Genomic DNA, 19,793 nt, shown 5'->3' with positions numbered 1-19,793 from the left:
AGGGACGAGCACTCAACTGAAGGCCAAAAGTGAGGTGGTGTCAAGGGAGACGTTAGGAAGAGGAAAGCCAGTTAGAAAGAAGAGAAAAGATAAGATCTTAAATTTAGTTGCCTTTTACAATAATGCAATGGGGCACAGCAGGCTCAATTCTAACGCCCTACATGAAGGGCAAGCAAGACACTTACCCTTGGTACGAGTGCTGTCGGTCACTATAGTCGAAAAAGGAGCATAAGTTTGGAGCGAAAATTGGAGAAAACATGAATTGGAGAAAACATGAATTGTAGTTTACTGTAGTCGAAAAAAGGAGCATAAGTTTGGAGCGAAAATTGGAGAAAACGTGAATTGTAGTTTACTGTAGTCGAAAAAAGGAGCATAAGTTTGGAGCGAAAATTGGAGAAAACATAAATTGCAGACCGGTTGCTATTCTATGAATATTTCAAAATGTCAAATGATGTAAACATTGAGTTCAATTTGGACACGGATATGGAAGTAATATCATATAGGTTATCAAACTACTCTACATCCCTTTAATTCCTACCGATAACACTACGACACGTACCGACTAGACCAGATACGGATGACTAGTATTATACATATCAGTGATAGAGGGGGCAGAGGGCAACAAGTAAGACTCATCCTTTATTCAAGTAAACACCCAGATAATATCTAACAATAGTTTACATGTTCCGGGTATTTCTGAATCCATTTAATTTTTGGTGATTGTGAGGATTGACGTAGAGCCTTGTAACACTTGATGCTACAAACAACACAAAATAGCATCATAACTTCAGAAGATCTTGTGGCATTCTTCCTTCTGCACGTGTTACTGACCCCGCCATTCGAAACGGTTAATACTCATATGTAAATCTATTTATTTATCAGTTAAGTTTAGTTTTTTCACAATGGGGTATTGGACAATGATGTTTCTTGTTGGTGTTCTTACTGGAACAGTAACTGCCTCCACAACGTCATGTAAGTATCGAATCGACATAATTACATTTGTATGTTTGATACCATTTCATAGATATGCATAACACACCCAGTTTGTCGATTGAAAATAACAGAAATAATATGTTTTTACATATATGCTATGTGTATTGTTATCCATGTATGTAACATTATTAATTTCTCTTTATGAGAATAAAGTGGTTCCGCGTGGTGATCTAAAGATGAGTGTACATACGTTTTGGAAGACAGTGGTATGTTCATGATGTCATGATGTGCCATCTTATAGCAATTGAAACCTTTGCCCATTTTATAGTTCTGCCTCACTGAATCGTACAACCAAACATCCTGCAAACCAACTCAGTCATATTGTAACTGATTACGGGCAGGCTACACTTATGATAAGACCAAAACATGTCTGTTTAGGGTTACATTGGCAAAGATAAAATAGGTTCGGTAGGTCGGGATTTTTTTCTTAGAGTCCTTCACTCTAAAGTAATATCCGGAACCGGAGTCTGAGATCGAAATCCCGACTTTCAATTATTTTTCGTAGAAAAGTGGAATAAAATAGGGTCGGGGGTAAAAAAATTAGGGTCGGTCGGGTAACCTTAAACAGATATATATTTTTTGGGGCTAAGCTTTAAACATAACCTGAAACTACAATGCACTAGAAACTTCAATGTACTACTCGGTCAAGGGACAGAAACAGAGCCATAGTCAAAAACTGCGACGATGTAAGGGGAGAAATGCAGTTAACAAGGATCGAAAAGATTATACCCCAAAAAGTCGTCCTTATGATCATGCAATGGGGCAGCAGGTACAATTTTAATGCCTTAGCTACAATACAGTATGTGTTAAAAGAAGACACACAGTGTTTGTATCTGATCGATAGCAGTATATAGAGATGGGAATGACTAAGGTTAGGTTTGTTTGAATAGGTTTAACGCCATCTGAACAATCAGGACCATTTTAGTACGGCAATCCATGTGTGTATTGTGAATGAATGTAACTCACTTTGATCTCTCTTAAGTCTCCCTTGACTGGCTTTCTGTTGAGCGATTGCCCTTGAGAGGTAGGCTTTAAGTTTTGTCCTCTGGCCGAGCCACATCGCCTTTTACAAAATTGTAGTTTCTGCTCCATTTAGCGCTAAGCATGCAGGAAGTGGACGACTGGTTTGCCCATTGTCAATATAATGTGACCGTGTGGGGTGTGAAGCTTGGTGTATTCGGCAGCATGATTCAGTGGTTGAAAAAAAGGACAACAGTTCCACTATACAAGAAGACACAACAACAATATACCACAGTCTCTCAAAACACGCACAGCACAATACATATACACTGCACATCGCTTACTTGGGATGCCATCCTTACATGCCCATGGCTGTTAATAAGACGTTAATCAATCAAACAAATTTAATGAATCTTTATTTCCAAAGAGTCGATTACACTCACCATTTTAGTTATTGAGGCCTGCCTGTCTGGTAACTGAATCTGAATGTTTTGTGTCCACAGATCAGTTCAAAGATAATTGTGATTTCCGGCTCCACACCCTGCGTAGAGGAGATACAGGCGTGGTGAGGTTTAGTGGTCATCGACTTCCGGGTCCGCATTGCAGTATTGGGTTCCGGGGAAAGAATAACTCGACCACTGTATGTATGATCAGCCAGCCACCCTTCACATTAAATGGGATAGGACCAACACTTACCCTGTCGCAGGGCAGTGGTCACATTAATAGCAAGGCAAGTGCATCATACTGCAATAATCCTTCGTTGTCTACAAAAAATATCAAATTTTTGTGGAATGTCCTTACATCAATAGTTTAGGAGAGTATTTATTGAACGTTAAGAACATTATAAAATTATTTATTTCGCTATAACTAATTCATTATGCAAAGACCAGAGCCCAGTCTCATGAACATTCCTTAACCTAAGCTTAGGAAACTCCTTTACAGATATGCTTACAATTCTCCAAATGAAAGCAATAGAGTATTGAAGGAACAAATAAATTGGCATATTGTCATATTATGCTGACAACGGGCGAACCAGTTTTTCCACCCCATTAATGGTGAGCGCCAAGGGAGGGAAGCCAGAGCCTACCTCACAGGGGCGAGTACTCATCAAGATGCCAAAAAAGCGGTGGTGTCAAGAAAGACGTTAGGAAGAGAAAAAAAGATTAGATCCTAAATTTAATCGCATTTTACGATCATGCTACGACCTACTGCAGCAGGTTAACCTGCTTTAGCATGCTTAAATTTTAACACAAAAACTTTGAAATAAGATTGCGCAATACAAAATAGATAAATTCTTTGGTAAAGATATGACTAGATATTAAGAAAGAACATTTAAGATTTTAACATGAAATTCGATAAATGTAAAAACGCTAAAATATTGCCGATAACGAAGTTTAAACTATTTAGATAGATTGATGTCTGATAGAGAAACGAGTGGCATCACATTATTTCATTAGTTTTCTTTTTCTGCTTGATTCATTAAATATAGGTATGGAAGAGTCGATTTTAGTTGATAAACTGTGATATTTGAATTGTAGAGTTACAGCTTCCTGAATATTAATTCCCCATCACGTTATTGCACTTCCGGTGGGAGGTACCTGAACATCGCTCTAGATAACGCCAACTCCGGCTCAGCTACGTCACGTAACCGTGGTTACTTCACACTAAAAGTTACTGCGAACTATCCCTCTTCGTCTTCTAATGGTGAGTTGTAGAAATTACAGTTGCCTGCTCTTCATAATAGATATTAATTTTTACGTCATTACTTTGTGTGCTAAAATTAGATTATTTTACTCAATGAAATATGACGTCACACTCATGAAACAGTGGGATGAATGCAATACACACCCACAAAAATTCGAGTTCAGAATGCAGTTTTGTTCCTTTTTGGGGGAAAATAATCTTTCTAGTACTATTGGATGAATTTCATTTTTTTAAAGTTTTAATTCTTGTTCATAAATACCTGAGGTTTACGTAGTCAAATACGACAAAAAATTAAGTTCAGGTTAGAGTTCATTTCGAAATGTGAGGGGTTAAACTGCGAGGTCAATGTCGATATAAATGAATCATTATGCACCGACACATCGAAAAAATACTGTAAAAATCTCTGTTTATCCCCTCAATATTCGAAAGGGACTCCGACCTGACCTTTATTTTATGGCACCTATCCGTTTATCAAGGCCTCCTTTAACCCTATTTGATTCACCCGTTTATATAGAGAATACATAGTTAGTGTCTTAAAATATAAATTGTATTTTGGCGATAGCAAGTCAGTTCTTCTTCTTCTCCCAAAATACAGCTTATATTTTAAGACGCTGACATTGCATACTTTAAAAAATATCAAAATACCAAATACATAGTGTAGGTTAGTTGAATCGTGCCGAAATTCTCAAATACTGCAGGTTTCCGTCATTGCAAGGTACAGCAAAATATTTATGTAGTACATTAGTATATAGGTGTATTCCCCCAACACCAATACTGTTTGCAGGATAAAAAAATATGACCTCCTTAAGCAAACGTTCTGAAGAGTTTCTGACCTTCATAATTTAATGGATATTTTGTTACGTATTATGTTATTGGGGCTATTCGAATAACGACCTTGAAAGTTCTCCTAGTTTTATAACTTCGTTATAAAACAGAATGTGTTAAATGTGCCGTGATCCTCTAGAGTTGTGAATGTTGTTTAGCAAATCCCAAAGCTATTTAGTGATAACGTCAGGTAATTATGCACCAACGACTACTAATAAATATCACTTTCATTGACCCATAAACTTATTTATGATTTTTATATCATATCCTGTTTCTGTTAATTAATCAAAGAAACAAAGAAACAAACCAATCATTATCATTGCCATAAAACATGGTTCGCGCTTTTTCATTATAAATACCTTATTTCTCACCTTATTTAATCTAATTACAGACCATGTGCCGACTATCGTCATTGTCGCTCCAGCTGCCGGAGGTGTACTTTTCATCGTGATGGTCATCGTCTTTGTTGGAGTTTTGCGCAGGCGCAGGAGAATTAATTAAATCGATGAAGGTGTGTTAAGCTTGCTACAGATTGCCTAGAGACAAGCTATCAATTTTCATTTACATAGTTTACGAGATTTACTTCATACACGCTACACACCGCACACATATAGGGCATGTTCTGATTTTTCCGCGGAATGCTTCAGAGTGCCACTATACAGGAAGACACACCACTAATACTACACAGCATCTCAAAACATAGTCATCCACACACCGAACCACATTGGAGGCCATCCTTAAATGGCACTGGCTTTTAAAGGACGTTGAATTGATAATGCAAACCAAAGAGTAAACAGTTGAGTGATGAACCACAGGAATAGTAGAATTAGTAAAAGGTTACTATAAATCAAACATTCCTATTATTATTACTACATGTAATTTGTAGGTGGGGAAATTAACACACTGAAAGCTCCGCACGTGGCCAGAAGTGGGCGTCGTCTGCAACTAAACTTCTCTTTGATAAAGATGTCACAAAAATGTTCTGTATAGTCATCAATGACTTATATCATGGAGTAAGAGCGTGATGTGATTTAGAAAAAATAAGTTGTCGGCTACTATTTACATATTGAGTTAATTACTACATTACATAGTTTTTCTCTTGTTGATGTTTAATATAACGATAGAACAAGTGTGAATGATAAAATCATTATGTCCCTATGTGTTAGAATAGGGATATAATAAGATGTAAGTTTTATTTTCTCCTTGGCGAACTCTTTCCAGGGAGACAATTCTAGATGAAACCCTACCTAGAGGGCCATAATTGTAGATCATACCATTATCCCATAAAATGCTTCGTGGATATAAACTACATGTATATTCCTGTGTGGTGAACAAGTGTATGACAAGAAGAAATAAAATAAACGATGTATTAAATAGACTTTTAAATGATTATTGTTGTTATTACATCATCTAGATAGTTCTTTCGTTTTGCAGATAAATGTGTTGTATTCATTGTGCAGTCTTTACACAAGTTTACAGGACATTGGTTAGGTCTAATTTCGTTAAAGAACACGAATAATGACGACTACAGTACCAATACTGGGTTGTCTGAACATGTAGGTTGATGGGAACACACTGTCAATATCATTATCTAGTAATTAAAACCAATATTTTCAATAATTCTTTGCAAACAAGACTGCGTTTCATCAAGAGAATCTACTTTAGTGACACCTTTACATGATACTATAGTTACATAGTTACTGTGTTTTATCCCGTCGAAGACTCTTTCAATGAAGTAACTGCAAAATGCATTATGTACTGAGTATGGAAACCAAAACAACTCACAATTTAAAACAATTTTCACCTCATTGAAAACTTGAATGCGTTGTCATGGTCCATTTCTGTTAAATAATCCTAAATAAGTGTTGCCGATTTCGGTTTGCTTTGAAAGTGATCATCAGCGCTATCATTCAAACATTTTGTCTCCATCTCGTTGAGTGCCGTCGTCGCGAAGCGTTACTTGACCGCCATCTTGTTGCTAATGACGTTAGGGGCAGAGAATGATAACTCTATCGTCCAAACCTGATACGATTTCTACTAACCTAATACTACTATATATTGGATATCACGTGATGCCATTTTAATCAATGGGAATACAAGATTCTTGTCTGAGGCGGGATACTTAATGATACAAATTTTAATATAGTCTCGAATGGCCTATCTAAGTTCCTCGGGAAGACATCTTGATCATCATTCCATGTTTTTGTGCCTCTTGCTTCATTGTCATTAACTGTTTCCATAAAAACATGACCAGGATTTGATCTTAAATTGAATAGCAAATATCATGGATAAAACAGCGAATATATTCTCTTCTGAAACGCATAGTCCTTTCCTTCTATTTTTATAATTATTAGTAATTTTTTTAATGTTTATGTTGTGATCTTGTGTTCTATTTCAATCCATTTAGAGCTGAGTTTTGTTTTTAATTTTGATACCTTTTGATTTATATTCGCCGTGAAAAGATTGAAGTATATTTAATAGCAATTGTATTAAACAATAGCTCGCAAAATTTCACCATAATTACACTTACCGTTTTTATGTAGATAAATTCAAATATTGCAAAGAAAACAATAAAGGTAAGTATTGTAGAAATGCTTTAATTTGTTGATTTGGTTGTTATATTATCAAGTAAATACAGTTATGAAGATATTGATAGATTAAAAAAACATACATTTATATACCATATATTCCATGCGAAAAAAAAAATTTGGGAAGTCAATAGAATAATAATTTAAAAGGTGCTTCATTTATGAGTCAGAAAAATGTGTTGTGTTTTTCACTGTCTTCTACATTATCCTTATCGTAACGGATAATCAATACAATAATAATTTATAAATGCTCTATAAATATGGATTACGTAGTGTTTTTTGTTGTCTTCATCATTGTTCTACTTCTTTTTACAGATGTAGGCAAAGTTGTAGTCGCTTTTTATGAGACATACACGGCTCTTGATCTCCAGCCCAGGGATACCGGTAAGGAATTTCTCCTTGTTTTGCCAACCCCAGCCGACACCGTGACCAGAACCATGGTTACACGAGCTGCTTGGGATACACCACCAGGTACTGAATGTCAGTGCTTGCGCTGCCAGCATGTTGCCTATGTTTTCAGACGGGTTGCTGCTTACCTTCGGATCAACAATGATAACGATACCTCCCTTCTTTAGTACCCTCATCACCTGCTCCATCGCCTTACCCGGAAACTGTAGGTCATGGAGAACATCATACAGAAGAATGACATCGAATTTCTCAGTCCAATCTTCCGGTAATTTATGAATATCTTGTTTGCTGAAATCAAGGTTTGGGACGCTGAAGGATGCAATTTTTGCACTCGTGATCGCGTTTTCGGAAAAGTCGCATCCATGGACCTTAGACGCGTTAAGTGCCTTCGCGAACGGAATGGTCAGGTCTCCAGAACCGCACCCTAAATCGAGGACATCAGCGTGTTTTTCTAAAACAGGGAGAATAGTATATTGAAAAGTAAAGGTATTTGAAGCCATTGATCTGCCAATAGCGCAAATTAAAGAATGCATTTGTTTGCTGTTCAATTTTTAAAACTAATTGAAAGCTTATAACCATTCAGTTCTAAAAAAAGCTGATGTTTTGAATATTATACACTATGCAACGGACTCTTAGTTATCTTACAGCAAAATAACTTACTTATCAACGAAATGCTGTAAAGCAGCCAAAATTGACACCCATCCTTCATTATAATTTAAGTTGTGACCTTCTTGCTAATTTTTTCTTATGATCACGATAATGAAATCAATATTTGATAATTTTTCTATTTGTACGATTTACATACTTGCGTGGACTTTAATGACTTTTTCGGATAGCTCCTCGGCTATAGAGTTATTGTAAAAAGCTCGCAGAGATAAGATGTATTCCATAACATAGGGGGCTTCATCGTGACCGTAACCTGAAATGAAAAAATAATTGATAAAACTGCACGTTGATAACGAATCACCAAACACATTACAATACTTAGAAATGTTACACTAGTTTATAAAGCCTGTGATATATGTGTGCTTAGAATTTTGGACATCAAGTACAATATATCACATGTAAAAACCCTCACAAAACTCAACCAACAGTACAGTAGATGGTGACTGAGTACAAGCCTGTCTTAGCGGCCATCTCTGTATAACGACCACCTGTGTAATAAGACCACTTTTTAGTCTCCCAATTGACTGATATCAACACAATTTAACTTGTGCATAAATACCACCTGGCTATTAAGACATTTTCCCTCTGTCCCTTGAGTGGTTTTTATTGCCAGGTTGGACTGTATTTTACACTACTGTGATAAATTGTATAAGATAGGTCTGGTAAACTAAGATGGTAATCAAAACGTAGGGCGCTAATATACAACAGGCTTCGTGATAATGAAGTATGCTATATCTTCAGATTGTTTTGTTGCTGTATATTACTGAATTCTTTGTTATATTATGCAAATATGCATGCCGACAGGAATAGAACATTTTCAATTGTCTGCAGTGTAGTACGGTAGACCAAATCCAGAACCGTTAGTGATTGTGTCATATCCGTTCACTCGTGCTTTTTCCTTTTTGTCTAATTTCAAAATAATATTCTTCGAGAATAAACTCTATAGGTATAAGTGGAATCATTTAATTAAAGCAGATGGCAATTACAACACTTCAGATAATTTTACACTAATTTTAGACAGGATATCGTGATACGTGCATTACTGGTTTATACCTACCAGAAGGACCCTTCTCAGTGAAACATTTTTCTAGAATCGGTGCCACCTCTTGGAATTGCGAGACGTATTTCAAGTCCCGAGAAACGAACACCTCATTAAAAACCTTCCAATCCGGGACAAACACCTTGCTATCTTTAATGTCCAACAACCCAGATGAGACGTAGGAATGAATCAACTCTCTCAGATATCTGACAAAAATAATTTTTCATTATTTTATATTATGTTATAATTTAATTTCATAATAATGATACACTCATTTCTATTGTTAAGATCTTTGAGGCTATTTTTCCATAGACCGAAAGAATTGTACGTCAAGTATTATGACGTCATATATACAAAACGGTTTCGCGGGGAATTTAAAAGACGTTCAAGGGATGTATAATTCAACTATTTATCAAAATTTCGCGGATCGGAATTTTGCGATTATAGCAATGCCCCCTGACATGGCGAAAATACAATCCCCGTGAAAATAATCCTCTATAGCGTAAGCGGGCTATAAACAATAAACAAACGAACCTAAAGCTACTGACATATATACTATGCAATAAAGTTTTTCGTGAGCAACTTATAATAACGGTATGTTATATGTAAACAAAAATACGTCGTATAAATAAGTGTCTTGTGCTTATCGGTATTCCGTCTTTGTATAGTACAGAGTTAGCTCCTTTGCGGGTAGGTATCGATTGTTACGTCATTATTTTCTGAGCGCAATTCACGTCGTTTTCTCCGAAACGTATGACGTTACGCTCGCAAAAACATGACGTCATAATCAATACCTGCCCTCAAGTGCAGATAACTCTGTAATATGCAAATTCGGAATACAACATTTATTTATTATCTTGGAAAGAGCAGAATTATACAAAATGTAATATTGAACATCATCATGAGAAAAACTCATTTTATGGGTGCATTATGATACATAACACGTACACTCTTTACACTGTTACGTATATATTAAATCGTAATATTTCAATAGTCATTATTTCAAGGTATAAATGCTATTCTAAACGACTATCACGTAAACAACAATGGTGTACTAATTAAAACATTGTTTTCTTACTATATCTCAAATCTTTCTATGGTATTTGGACGACTATTTCAAATGAAATAGATTGAAAATCATATATACAAAACCTCAGAACCTATTGAACGGTTATTACTTCCATAACACCGGCGCGATGGACTCGGATATATATTCTTTAGACGAAAGTCTTTCTCGACAGAAGTTAATGTTGTGGCACAGAAATACTTCTAGAGAATTGGAGTAAACCTTTTAAACTACTTTATTAAAGGCATAGAGCAAAACGACGTATGAAATTGCAGAACGACATGATATGCTTACGGTTCCTTCACGTGAGTTTCCTTTGCAAGGGTTGCGATGTCCCAAGGCTTGTTTTTGGACTGCATGGCCTCAAAGAGCCCAATTCTTTTACCAAGGCAAACGCCCGACTGCAAGACTTTATCACCAAAGACTCGGTTACACATTTGGAGATATTTTGGATTCATTTTCTTGTAGCAAATCTTTTCCCACGCTTAAACAGATAAGAAAACATCATATATTAGTAATTGATTGCTTATAGACATAATACTCTGAACATAACAAAACATCAGCAGGTATTATTATTCATCGTATTAGAAAAATCATTCAATATCGTACAAATGTAAATCACATAAGGTGTCTTGACTTCAATATAGCAGGTAATTTCATCAGTTTTCAGTCCAATCAAACTTAAATAAATATATTTCTACCAAAAGATTTAAAAACAATAGTTATATATGTTAGAGTTTGTGTTTCACGTCGCCACTTGTAACATTGACATTTTCTCACAATATGGTAATTTATATGTATATAGTATTCAGATATGTCCTTCAGCCTTTCCTATACGATAAACTCTTCTTATCTAATTATATCTGCTGTCGTCCCGTCTGTCCTGTGTACTGGACGTGTACAACACTAATTTATATATACCGGGCATGCTCTTGAAAATCGGAAACTCTCTCATCTTTGACACGTGAAATTCACCGTCAACAGGAAAGTTGGTCATTTGAGAACTCGGTGGCTTATTGAATCACTTCCTGAGGGGGACATCTTCAGCCAGCATTTTCAGATTTAGAGTTATATTTATATTCCTTTCTAAATTTTATCAAGGACGTCTATGGTAGTCACTACACGAATTTATGTCTAGTTTTATAGAAAAAGTGTCTTCAACAGTGCAGTTATCCACGCAATCACGCTTCATAGTTTCCTAGAATACCTAAATCGTTATTGATAAAGCAAATAGTGCAGTTTAAATCATAGCTGTGTTGTTATTTGGAGTCGAAAATTGAAAATGACGTACTAACCTTTCAATCAAATAATTTTATACAATGTATTCACTTTTTAAACAGTCGCGAGCTTTCATCAATGCTTTGTTTGAATAATTAACGTCCTATCAACAGTCAGGGTCATGTAAGGTCGGTCTCCAATGTATGCAGTATGTAGCGTGTATGTAGTGTACATGTGCGGTGTGTGTTTTGGGAGACTGTGGTATGATCGTGTTGTGCCTTCTTGTATAGTGGAACTCTTGCCCTATTTGTAGTGATATATCATTGAAGCATGCCGCCGAAACCATCAAGGAATATCAATACATACAAGAGTGCCTCTGATAAGTATGTTTACCTTTTCACCAATAAACCAATGGTTTAGAATTAATGGAGGGATAATTATATTAGATATGGATGTTTATTCCAATTCAATTAAAATTCTATGTTCATAATCTACACCGTAAACGCCATGTTCATACGGAGTTTCGGAGTAGAAAATATAATAGGCATTGAATGATTATTAGACTGATACGAATCCTTGTAGACCTTTTATCAGAAAGCACTACTTCATACTGAAATATGCACACCACAGCCTGTACAGAAGATATTACAAAGTACTGTATAGTTTCTAATATTCGCAGGGATTTAAATTTCACTAAATTCATTAAAAAATAAAGCCTCGCGAAATTTCAAAAACCTTTAGTATTACATTACAAATCCTGTCACATAAACCATATTTTCAAAAGTTACAAAGTTGTTTCGCGAAAATAAAAACCTGCGAGTAATTTCTTAACAGTATATAGCGAAATTTTACCCTCGCGAAATTTAACATCTATACAATATATTACACGGTAGAAGTAATCGCAAGAAGCCAGTTTGACATATTATTCGTTCTTGTACTGACTATTATTAACATTATTATTATTACTGAAGGTAAATTTGATTTAAATGTTTTTACTTTGAACAAGACATGCTATTGGTGTTTCTAAAATGAAACAATGTCAAGGGTTTACTAGAGATAATTGAACAGGCGCTACATTCTATTTCATCATTGGTTAGCTACTCTTAACCTCCTCTTCATAGCTATTTAGAGTTATTTACAGTGTATGTTGTTTGTATGTTCGTTGGAACTTGTAATTTACTTATATTTCTAATAGTGGAAATCTTGGTCGTTTTATAGTGCTATCTTAATGAAGATAACCGCCGAACAGATGGCATAATGATTTAAACTGACAATAGACAAACCAGTCGCTCCATTTCTTCAACCAAAGTTTTTAATTAACTCATGTTCTTTAATGGAACAAATTATTACAGTCTTGAAGTTAACCTGAGGCATCTTGATGAAACGGTGTCTTTCTAACAGCCCTGTCCTTGGTCTGGAGCCTTTTGGTTTCAATGCTTTTACACTTAATTCCATGACATTTTTGACATGGTCTGGATTTGACCTTGATTTGAATGGATAAAACCGTGGATATATTTTCTCTTCTGAAATAAATTGTCCTGTCCTTTTTTCATGACTTGCAATACTGCCCGTTGTCAGTATAATGTGACCGGGGGGGGGTGTGTTGCTTGTGTCTTCGGCGGCATGCTCCAGTGATAAAGCACTATAAAAAAGACAGCAGCTCCACTATACAAGAAGACACAACATGTATATACTGCAGTCTCCCAAAACACGCTTCTCGCACAACATACACGCAACACACCGTATACATGTACATGGGAGGCCGTCCTTACATGACCATAGCTTTTAATAGGACGTTAATTAATCAAACAAACAAACAAAGCAATACAGTATATACAATGTTTATGCTGTACTCTTATTCAATATTCATATTGAGTTTTAAAGTTGTTTTGTTTTAATTCCGATATCTTTTGCCAAATTTGCTTTGGACAAAACATTGTATGATTTATAAGTATGGTACATTGTATATCCAAACATCCAGACTATTCCATATGTGGATATGAAAGATATGATATTCTACCCGAGGGTCACAAAATGTTGTAAAACACGAGGTTTTGTGATCCCGAAGGAAGAATATTCCTATCCTTAATATCCACCCATTAAAATATTTACTTTAGAGTTTCCCCCAAACGTGACGTCACATTCATCGAAATGACGTCATTTTTACGATATCGAAAATCTCGTATGGCGGTGTCGTCTTTTTCTTGGCTCATGACAAATGTATGTATTGTTAAGTAATTCTTTAATGGGTATTGGTTGTTATTTGAGTATTTTCATTTCCTTTCAGTGATATATCACCATGAATAGAATTACGGTTACTGTTTGTGAATGCGCTTATTTATTTCCTACGGCAGTAAAAAGGAGTACACTCTCATTCGGTTAAGTGAATGAATCTTTACCTCCGCATCAAAGAAGTGTCTCGCTTCGAGCGAAACAAAGTAAGGAACTGTCAATTTGCTTTCGTTTTGAAAGCCATAATGGTTGCAGGATAAACAGAATACACGGTTAGTATCTTACAATACAAGTTTTATTTTGGTGCTCGACACGGAAAGCCGAGATGACTCGGCAAAGCCTCGTCAAAGCCTCGTCATCTCGGCTTTCTAAGTCTCACACCAAAATAAACCTTGTATTGTAAGATACTAACCGTGTATTCTCTATTACTTTAGAGTTTCCCCCAAACCTCGACGTTTTAATTACAGTTTTACAATAGATATTCTGCCATTTTGAACAAAGTTCGAAGAAAATGGCGTCAATTCTCCATACATAGAAATATATAATGAAACGCAAATCCCGTTGTTTCAGTTCTGTATAGTAAAATATGTGTGTTTTCTTGAAGCAGTGATGTCACCAGGTTTTATTGGTTGGTGGCAATTTAACTTACACCAATATGTATGAACAATTAAATTATCTTTATGCCAAATATCATATATGTAAGAATAAGGATTTGCATTATATGATAATTTACTCTTATCGTTACCATGTAGATGTTACCTAAAAGAACACAAAACCATTGCAATTATTCAATTAGACTTGCAGTGCTTTTATTTGTATAATAAATCAATATATCAAAATGTTAATAGTCACTAAGATATGAATTAAGATACAATTTTAATCGTTGTTGTTCACTAGTATATGAACCTAATTTTTGACAGATATTATAATTTTAATTGTAAATACAATTATCAAGATATTAATAGATTATAACAGATACATTTATAACATAATATTGTACGTAAAAAGGACGTTTGTTCGTAGAAAGTAAATAGAATTATGATGTATAAATATTTTATAGATGTATCGAGTCTTCAGGATAACATAGTATTCTTCATAGTCTTCTCCATTGTCTTGCTTCTTTTTACAGAAGTAGGCATAGTTGTAGTTGTCTATCTTAAATTATGGTCTCGGAATGTCAATACAATTATAATTTATGAATGCTCTATAGATATGGATAACGTAGTGTTCTTTGTTGTCTTCATCATTGTCCTACTCCTTTTTACAGATGTAGGCAAAGTTGTAGTTGCTATTTATGAGACATACACGACTTTTGATCTCCAGCCCAGGAATACCACTGAGGAATTTCTCCTTATTTTGCCAGCCCCAGCCGACACCGTGGCCAGAACCATGGTTACACGAGCTGCTTGGGATACACCACCAGGTACTATATGTGAGCGCTTCTGCCGAAAGTATGTTGCCTATGTTTTCAGATGGGTTGCTGCTTACCTTCGGATCAACAATGATAACGATACCTCCCTTTTTTAGTACCCTCATCACCTGCTTCATCGCCTTATTCGGAAACTGTAGGTCATGTAGAACATCATACAGCAGTATGATATCGAATTTCTCCGTCCAATCTTCCGGTAACTTATGAATATCCCGTACGCTTAAATGAAGGTTTGGAACGTCGAAGGACGCAATTTTTGCATTGAAAATCGCCTTTTCGGAATTGTCGCATCCTTGAACTTTAGACGCATTCATTTCTTTCGCGAACGGAATGGTCAGGTCTCCAGAACCGCATCCCAAATCGAGGACATCGGCGTATTTTTCTAAAACAGCGAAAATAACATAAGGAAAGGGAAAGTTACGAAAACCTCACGCTAGTTATACACTGTTTTTTTTGCCCACTTCCTAAATGGATTTCGATAAAATATCTATTCAAATGACTTAAATAAAACATGTGTAAATATGTAACACTACGCCATTGGTCTGCCAATTCCGCCAATAAAATTATTGATATGTTTGCTATTCAATTATACATTTGAATTACATTCCTATTTCTTTTAACTTAAAGTTTAGGTTGTGATATCCGTACTAGGTTTTTTTTTCTTTGATCTCGATAATACAATCAATATTTGATAATTTTCCTTTTTATGCTTTACATACTTGCATGGACTTTAATGACCTCGGCTAGTGCTTTGGCTATAGGGACATTGTAATTAGCTCGCCGGGATAAGATGAATTCCATAACAAAGGGGGCTTCATCATGACCGTAGCCTGAAATAAATAATGTACACTTAATTATTTAGTCTGATTTGACGTCTTATTAGATTATCACATAAGGTCATACAAAGACGCTCCAGGTTGAAAAATCACCCGCAAAAACACCAAAAAACTTCGTTCAGTGACCTCTTCATATAGGCTTCGAACTAGCACCTAGAAATTGAGTGTTTGTGACGTAAACAATCGGCCATCGTGCTCTCTCACTTTAGATAATAAAGAAACGTGCAACACTTCCTCCAGGGGTTGAAGACTACAACACTTAACAGTTAACTTTTAACAAACAACTGTACGGAAATAATGAATGTTAAAAACAAAACTGCACTTTGATAATGAAGAATACAGTACAACACACTAAGAAATACTACAATTATTCAAGCCTGTAATACATATCTGTGCTTAGAATTGCCGCATTTATTTAATGACCAGCTTTTTGGAAATCAAAATACGAAAAAGCTTCCAGAGCATTTGCCAGAAATATGAGAAACTTAAACACAATGTATCACATATAAAAGCTCTCACAAAACTCAACCAACTGTAGATGGTGACTGAGTACAAACCTGTCTTAGCGACCACCTCTGTATAAAAACACCTATGTAATAAGACCACTTTTCCTGGAGCACCTGGTAAATAAACACTATTTTCCTGGTAAATAAACACTATTTTCCTCTGCCCCTTGGGTGGTTTTTATGGACAAGTTTGACTGTATTGACACTATTGAGATAATTACTAGCTGGTAAATTCAAATATCAAATCAAAAGCTACAGCTGAAATGCACCACAGAACCGTTAGTAATTGTGTCCATTTCCGTTTTCTCGTGCTTCATCCTTTTTGCTTACCTTAAAAATATTATTCTTCAAGAATAAGCCTAAGAGATATCATTTGAATAATTTAAAGCAAATGACGACTACAAGTAATTCTGGACAGGACACTGTGAATTACTTCCGGTGATTTTTTTATAACTGGTTTATACCTACCAAAAGGACCTTTCTCAGTGAAACAGTTTTCTAGAATCGGTGACACATCTTCGAATGGCTTGATGTATTTCAATTCCTGAGAAACGAACACCTCCTTAAAAACCTTCCAATCCGGGACAAACACCTCGTTATTTTGAAAGCCTAATAGCCCAGACGAGACGAAGGAAAAGACCAGCTCTCTCAGGTACCTGAAACCATTAAAATTTGTATTTCTTGTAATGCTCACCATCACAAACTGTCATAAACATACAATGTGTGAATATGAATACTTATATATGATGGTCCAGATCCATAAACACACCAATATGCTATTGACATAATAAATATCACACGTTTTGAAAGAACCGCCACAGTTAACCCCATGTTTTCAGAACTTTCGGGTAATATCGGAAAACCGAATTGCATCACGTGACTTACATCGACAAAACCCGTAGAGATCGGAACATTTCGGAGCTATTTTAAACGTGTGCACGTTAAAAATCAATATTTAGAGGAGGCGTATCACTTTTGACCGTTTTTCAGCCACTCAGTGATAAGCAAAATATTTTGCATTAAGATACATTAGGGTCAGCTGCATATTGTATGCTATTCAGAATATCCGATTTTTTTTCTGCGTTCATGGTCATCTTAGGGCAAGAAGATGAAAATACAACAATGAATTTTATACCGTAGTTACTTACGATTGTGAGAAATGTCTCGATTTTAATTGATGTGGCCTTGCATATAGGACGTTAATTGTACCTGCTGCTCCTATTATGGCATGATCGTAAAAGATCACTTAATTTAGGATATTATCTCTTCTCTTCTTCTTCCTAACTAACTTTCTTTTTACTAACGTCTCCCTTGACACCGCCGCACTTTCGGCCTTCTGTTGAGCGCTCGCCCTTGTGAGGTAGGCTCTGGGTTCTGTCCCTTGGCACCCGAGACACACCAAAGTCTATAAAAGTGGTAGTGTCGGCTCCTGCTTAGCACTCAGTATACCGCTAGTAGGACAACTGGTTCACTCGTTGTCAGTATTATGTGACCGGATGGGGTATGTTGCTTGGTGTCTTGGCATGCCTAAATTATTTTAGCACTATAAAAAGGGCAAGAGTTCCACTACAGAAGGTACAACATGAATATACCACAATCTCCCAAAACACGCACCGCTCACTACAAACACGCTATACACCACATACATGGGAGGACTTTCTTACATAACTCTGGTGGTAATAGGACGTTAATTTAACCGAATAAACAAACAATCACACACACTGTCCCAAAATCAAATCGACGAACGTTATGACATTTTGGCGTTATGAAAAGTACATTCTTTATTGCTAGTGTATTATCATTTGAATTATTCAGGTAACAAAACAATTGTTTCATACCCTACTCTTCAAGTATCAAAACATTAGGCCTACAGGTATCTGAAACAGTATCATAAGTGTTATCCTCAGTCTCTTCAACCAAAATCGGTCTACACACACATGCAAACACTTGTTTATCCTCCGTACAAAAAAGGAAAGTCATGACTATGAAAAATTAAATCTTCTCATCTATATCGCGTCCGTAGACCGATACATCCATGACAAGCATTCAGCAGCTCAACGATCATGCCATAAATACGCTAAATCATAGTTACTTTCCTTGATTAAAAATCAAATATGGTGGCTCCTCCACTTCGAAACGTATCTCCATTTTTTTAAATGGACATAATTGATATAATCAAATTGAAAAACAAACAAAAAATAATTGAAAGGTATAATTGTTATATTTAAAATTGAACTGCAGCTATAACGTTCAACAATCGGCGGAACTATATCTGCGATCATTCTGACAACCATAGATACTAGTTACCTAACTTAGCAACCGAAATCGTTTAAAATTTGACGTTGAACGTGTACAAATAGACTGATTTATGTAAATATATAGATTGAACAGTGTTTTGATGGCGTTAAAGATGGTATGGAATATGTCAGTATCCAATTGCGTTCATACCACCTTAAACACTGTTCAATCTCTATTTAAAGACACTAAAAAGGCGTGCGAAATTTCAGTCAAAATACGATTTTTTTCTACATGTTTACAGATCATATTCAGAGACATAACGCAACAGTGACGTGATATGCTTACGGTTCCTTCGTCTTAGTGAGGTGTGCAAGGGATGCGATGTCACAGGGCTTGCCAACGCCATGTAAGGCCTCAAAGAGTCCCAGGTTTTTTCCAAGGCAAACGCCCGATTGAAGGAGTGAATTACCAAAGACTCGTTTACAGTTCTTGAGATAATTTGTATTCATCTTCGTGTAGTAAGTCTTTTTCAACGCCTCAGAAAGATAGGATGATTTCAGCTGTAAGCAATTGATATATTGTAATTGCGTATAAATATTGCTATTACTAGGAATTACTGATATCAGTTTTTAGTTCATTCAAACTTAACTACATCACTTATAAAATACTAAAAAAAGATTATGTTAGGGTTTGGGTTTCATGTCACCACTTCTACATTGTAATAAAGAAAAGTTCTCACAATATCCAGAAATGTTCGTCAGTCTATCCTATCCTGACATTTTCTTACCTTATGGTATCTGCTGCCGTCCCGTCGTCTTGTGTACTCAACCTTTGAAGCACTAATTTATATACCTGCCAACCGGAAACGCTCTCATCTTTGACTTATGAAATTTCCCGTCAGCAGGAAAATGTATCATTTGCGAACCTGATGGCATATTGAATCATTTCCTAAGAGAGCGTTTTCAGCCAGCATTTCAGATCTCAATTAAAATTCATTATTGATAAGAACGGACCAGAGTTTTGAAAGTTAGTCATTTGGACACTTGAACACCCCCCTGGACCCTCTTGAACACCCACCCTATGAT

General features: G+C 35.8%; 3 protein-coding genes across 5 annotated transcripts; 1 reads left to right on the top strand and 2 right to left on the bottom strand.

Moving 5' to 3' along the window:
- Positions 1–614: 614 nt before the first annotated feature.
- On the top strand, positions 615–5,860 carry LOC138336237 (uncharacterized). 2 transcript variants are annotated; one of them, XM_069285638.1, is made up of 4 exons: positions 615–972; positions 2,457–2,593; positions 3,492–3,657; positions 4,874–5,860. In XM_069285638.1, exons 1-4 carry the CDS (start codon positions 903–905, stop codon positions 4,981–4,983), a joined length of 483 nt encoding a protein of 160 aa, XP_069141739.1. In that variant the 5' UTR covers positions 615–902; the 3' UTR covers positions 4,984–5,860. The 2 variants fall into 2 exon arrangements, with proteins under 2 accessions (XP_069141739.1, XP_069141738.1); XM_069285637.1 differs by having other exon boundaries at positions 2,457–2,683.
- Positions 5,861–7,065: 1,205 nt separating this feature from the next.
- LOC138336068 (S-adenosylmethionine-dependent methyltransferase Rv2258c-like) lies at positions 7,066–11,168 on the bottom strand. Of its 2 annotated transcripts, none has more exons than XM_069285352.1 (5): positions 11,030–11,168; positions 10,544–10,733; positions 9,202–9,389; positions 8,284–8,397; positions 7,066–7,929 (listed from the first exon to the last, which is right to left on the bottom strand). In XM_069285352.1, the coding sequence occupies exons 2-5, from the start codon at positions 10,705–10,707 to the stop codon at positions 7,370–7,372; spliced, it is 1,026 nt and encodes a 341-aa protein (XP_069141453.1). In that variant the 5' UTR covers positions 10,708–10,733; positions 11,030–11,168; the 3' UTR covers positions 7,066–7,369. The 2 variants fall into 2 exon arrangements, with proteins under 2 accessions (XP_069141453.1, XP_069141454.1); XM_069285353.1 differs by having other exon boundaries at positions 10,544–10,734; positions 11,103–11,155.
- A 3,629-nt stretch (positions 11,169–14,797) lies between these two features.
- On the bottom strand, positions 14,798–19,576 carry LOC138336900 (S-adenosylmethionine-dependent methyltransferase Rv2258c-like). Its single transcript, XM_069286515.1, has 5 exons — positions 19,496–19,576; positions 19,054–19,268; positions 16,939–17,126; positions 15,848–15,958; positions 14,798–15,510 (listed from the first exon to the last, which is right to left on the bottom strand). The coding sequence occupies exons 2-5, from the start codon at positions 19,215–19,217 to the stop codon at positions 14,951–14,953; spliced, it is 1,023 nt and encodes a 340-aa protein (XP_069142616.1). The 5' UTR covers positions 19,218–19,268; positions 19,496–19,576; the 3' UTR covers positions 14,798–14,950.
- Between the last annotated feature and the right edge of the window lie 217 nt (positions 19,577–19,793).

This window comes from Argopecten irradians, chromosome 12, assembly GCF_041381155.1.
Source record: "Argopecten irradians isolate NY chromosome 12, Ai_NY, whole genome shotgun sequence".
Taxonomy (NCBI): domain Eukaryota; kingdom Metazoa; phylum Mollusca; class Bivalvia; order Pectinida; family Pectinidae; genus Argopecten; species Argopecten irradians.
The sequence above is the reverse complement of the archived record's forward strand: the minus strand, read 5'-3'. Positions and strand labels throughout refer to the sequence as shown.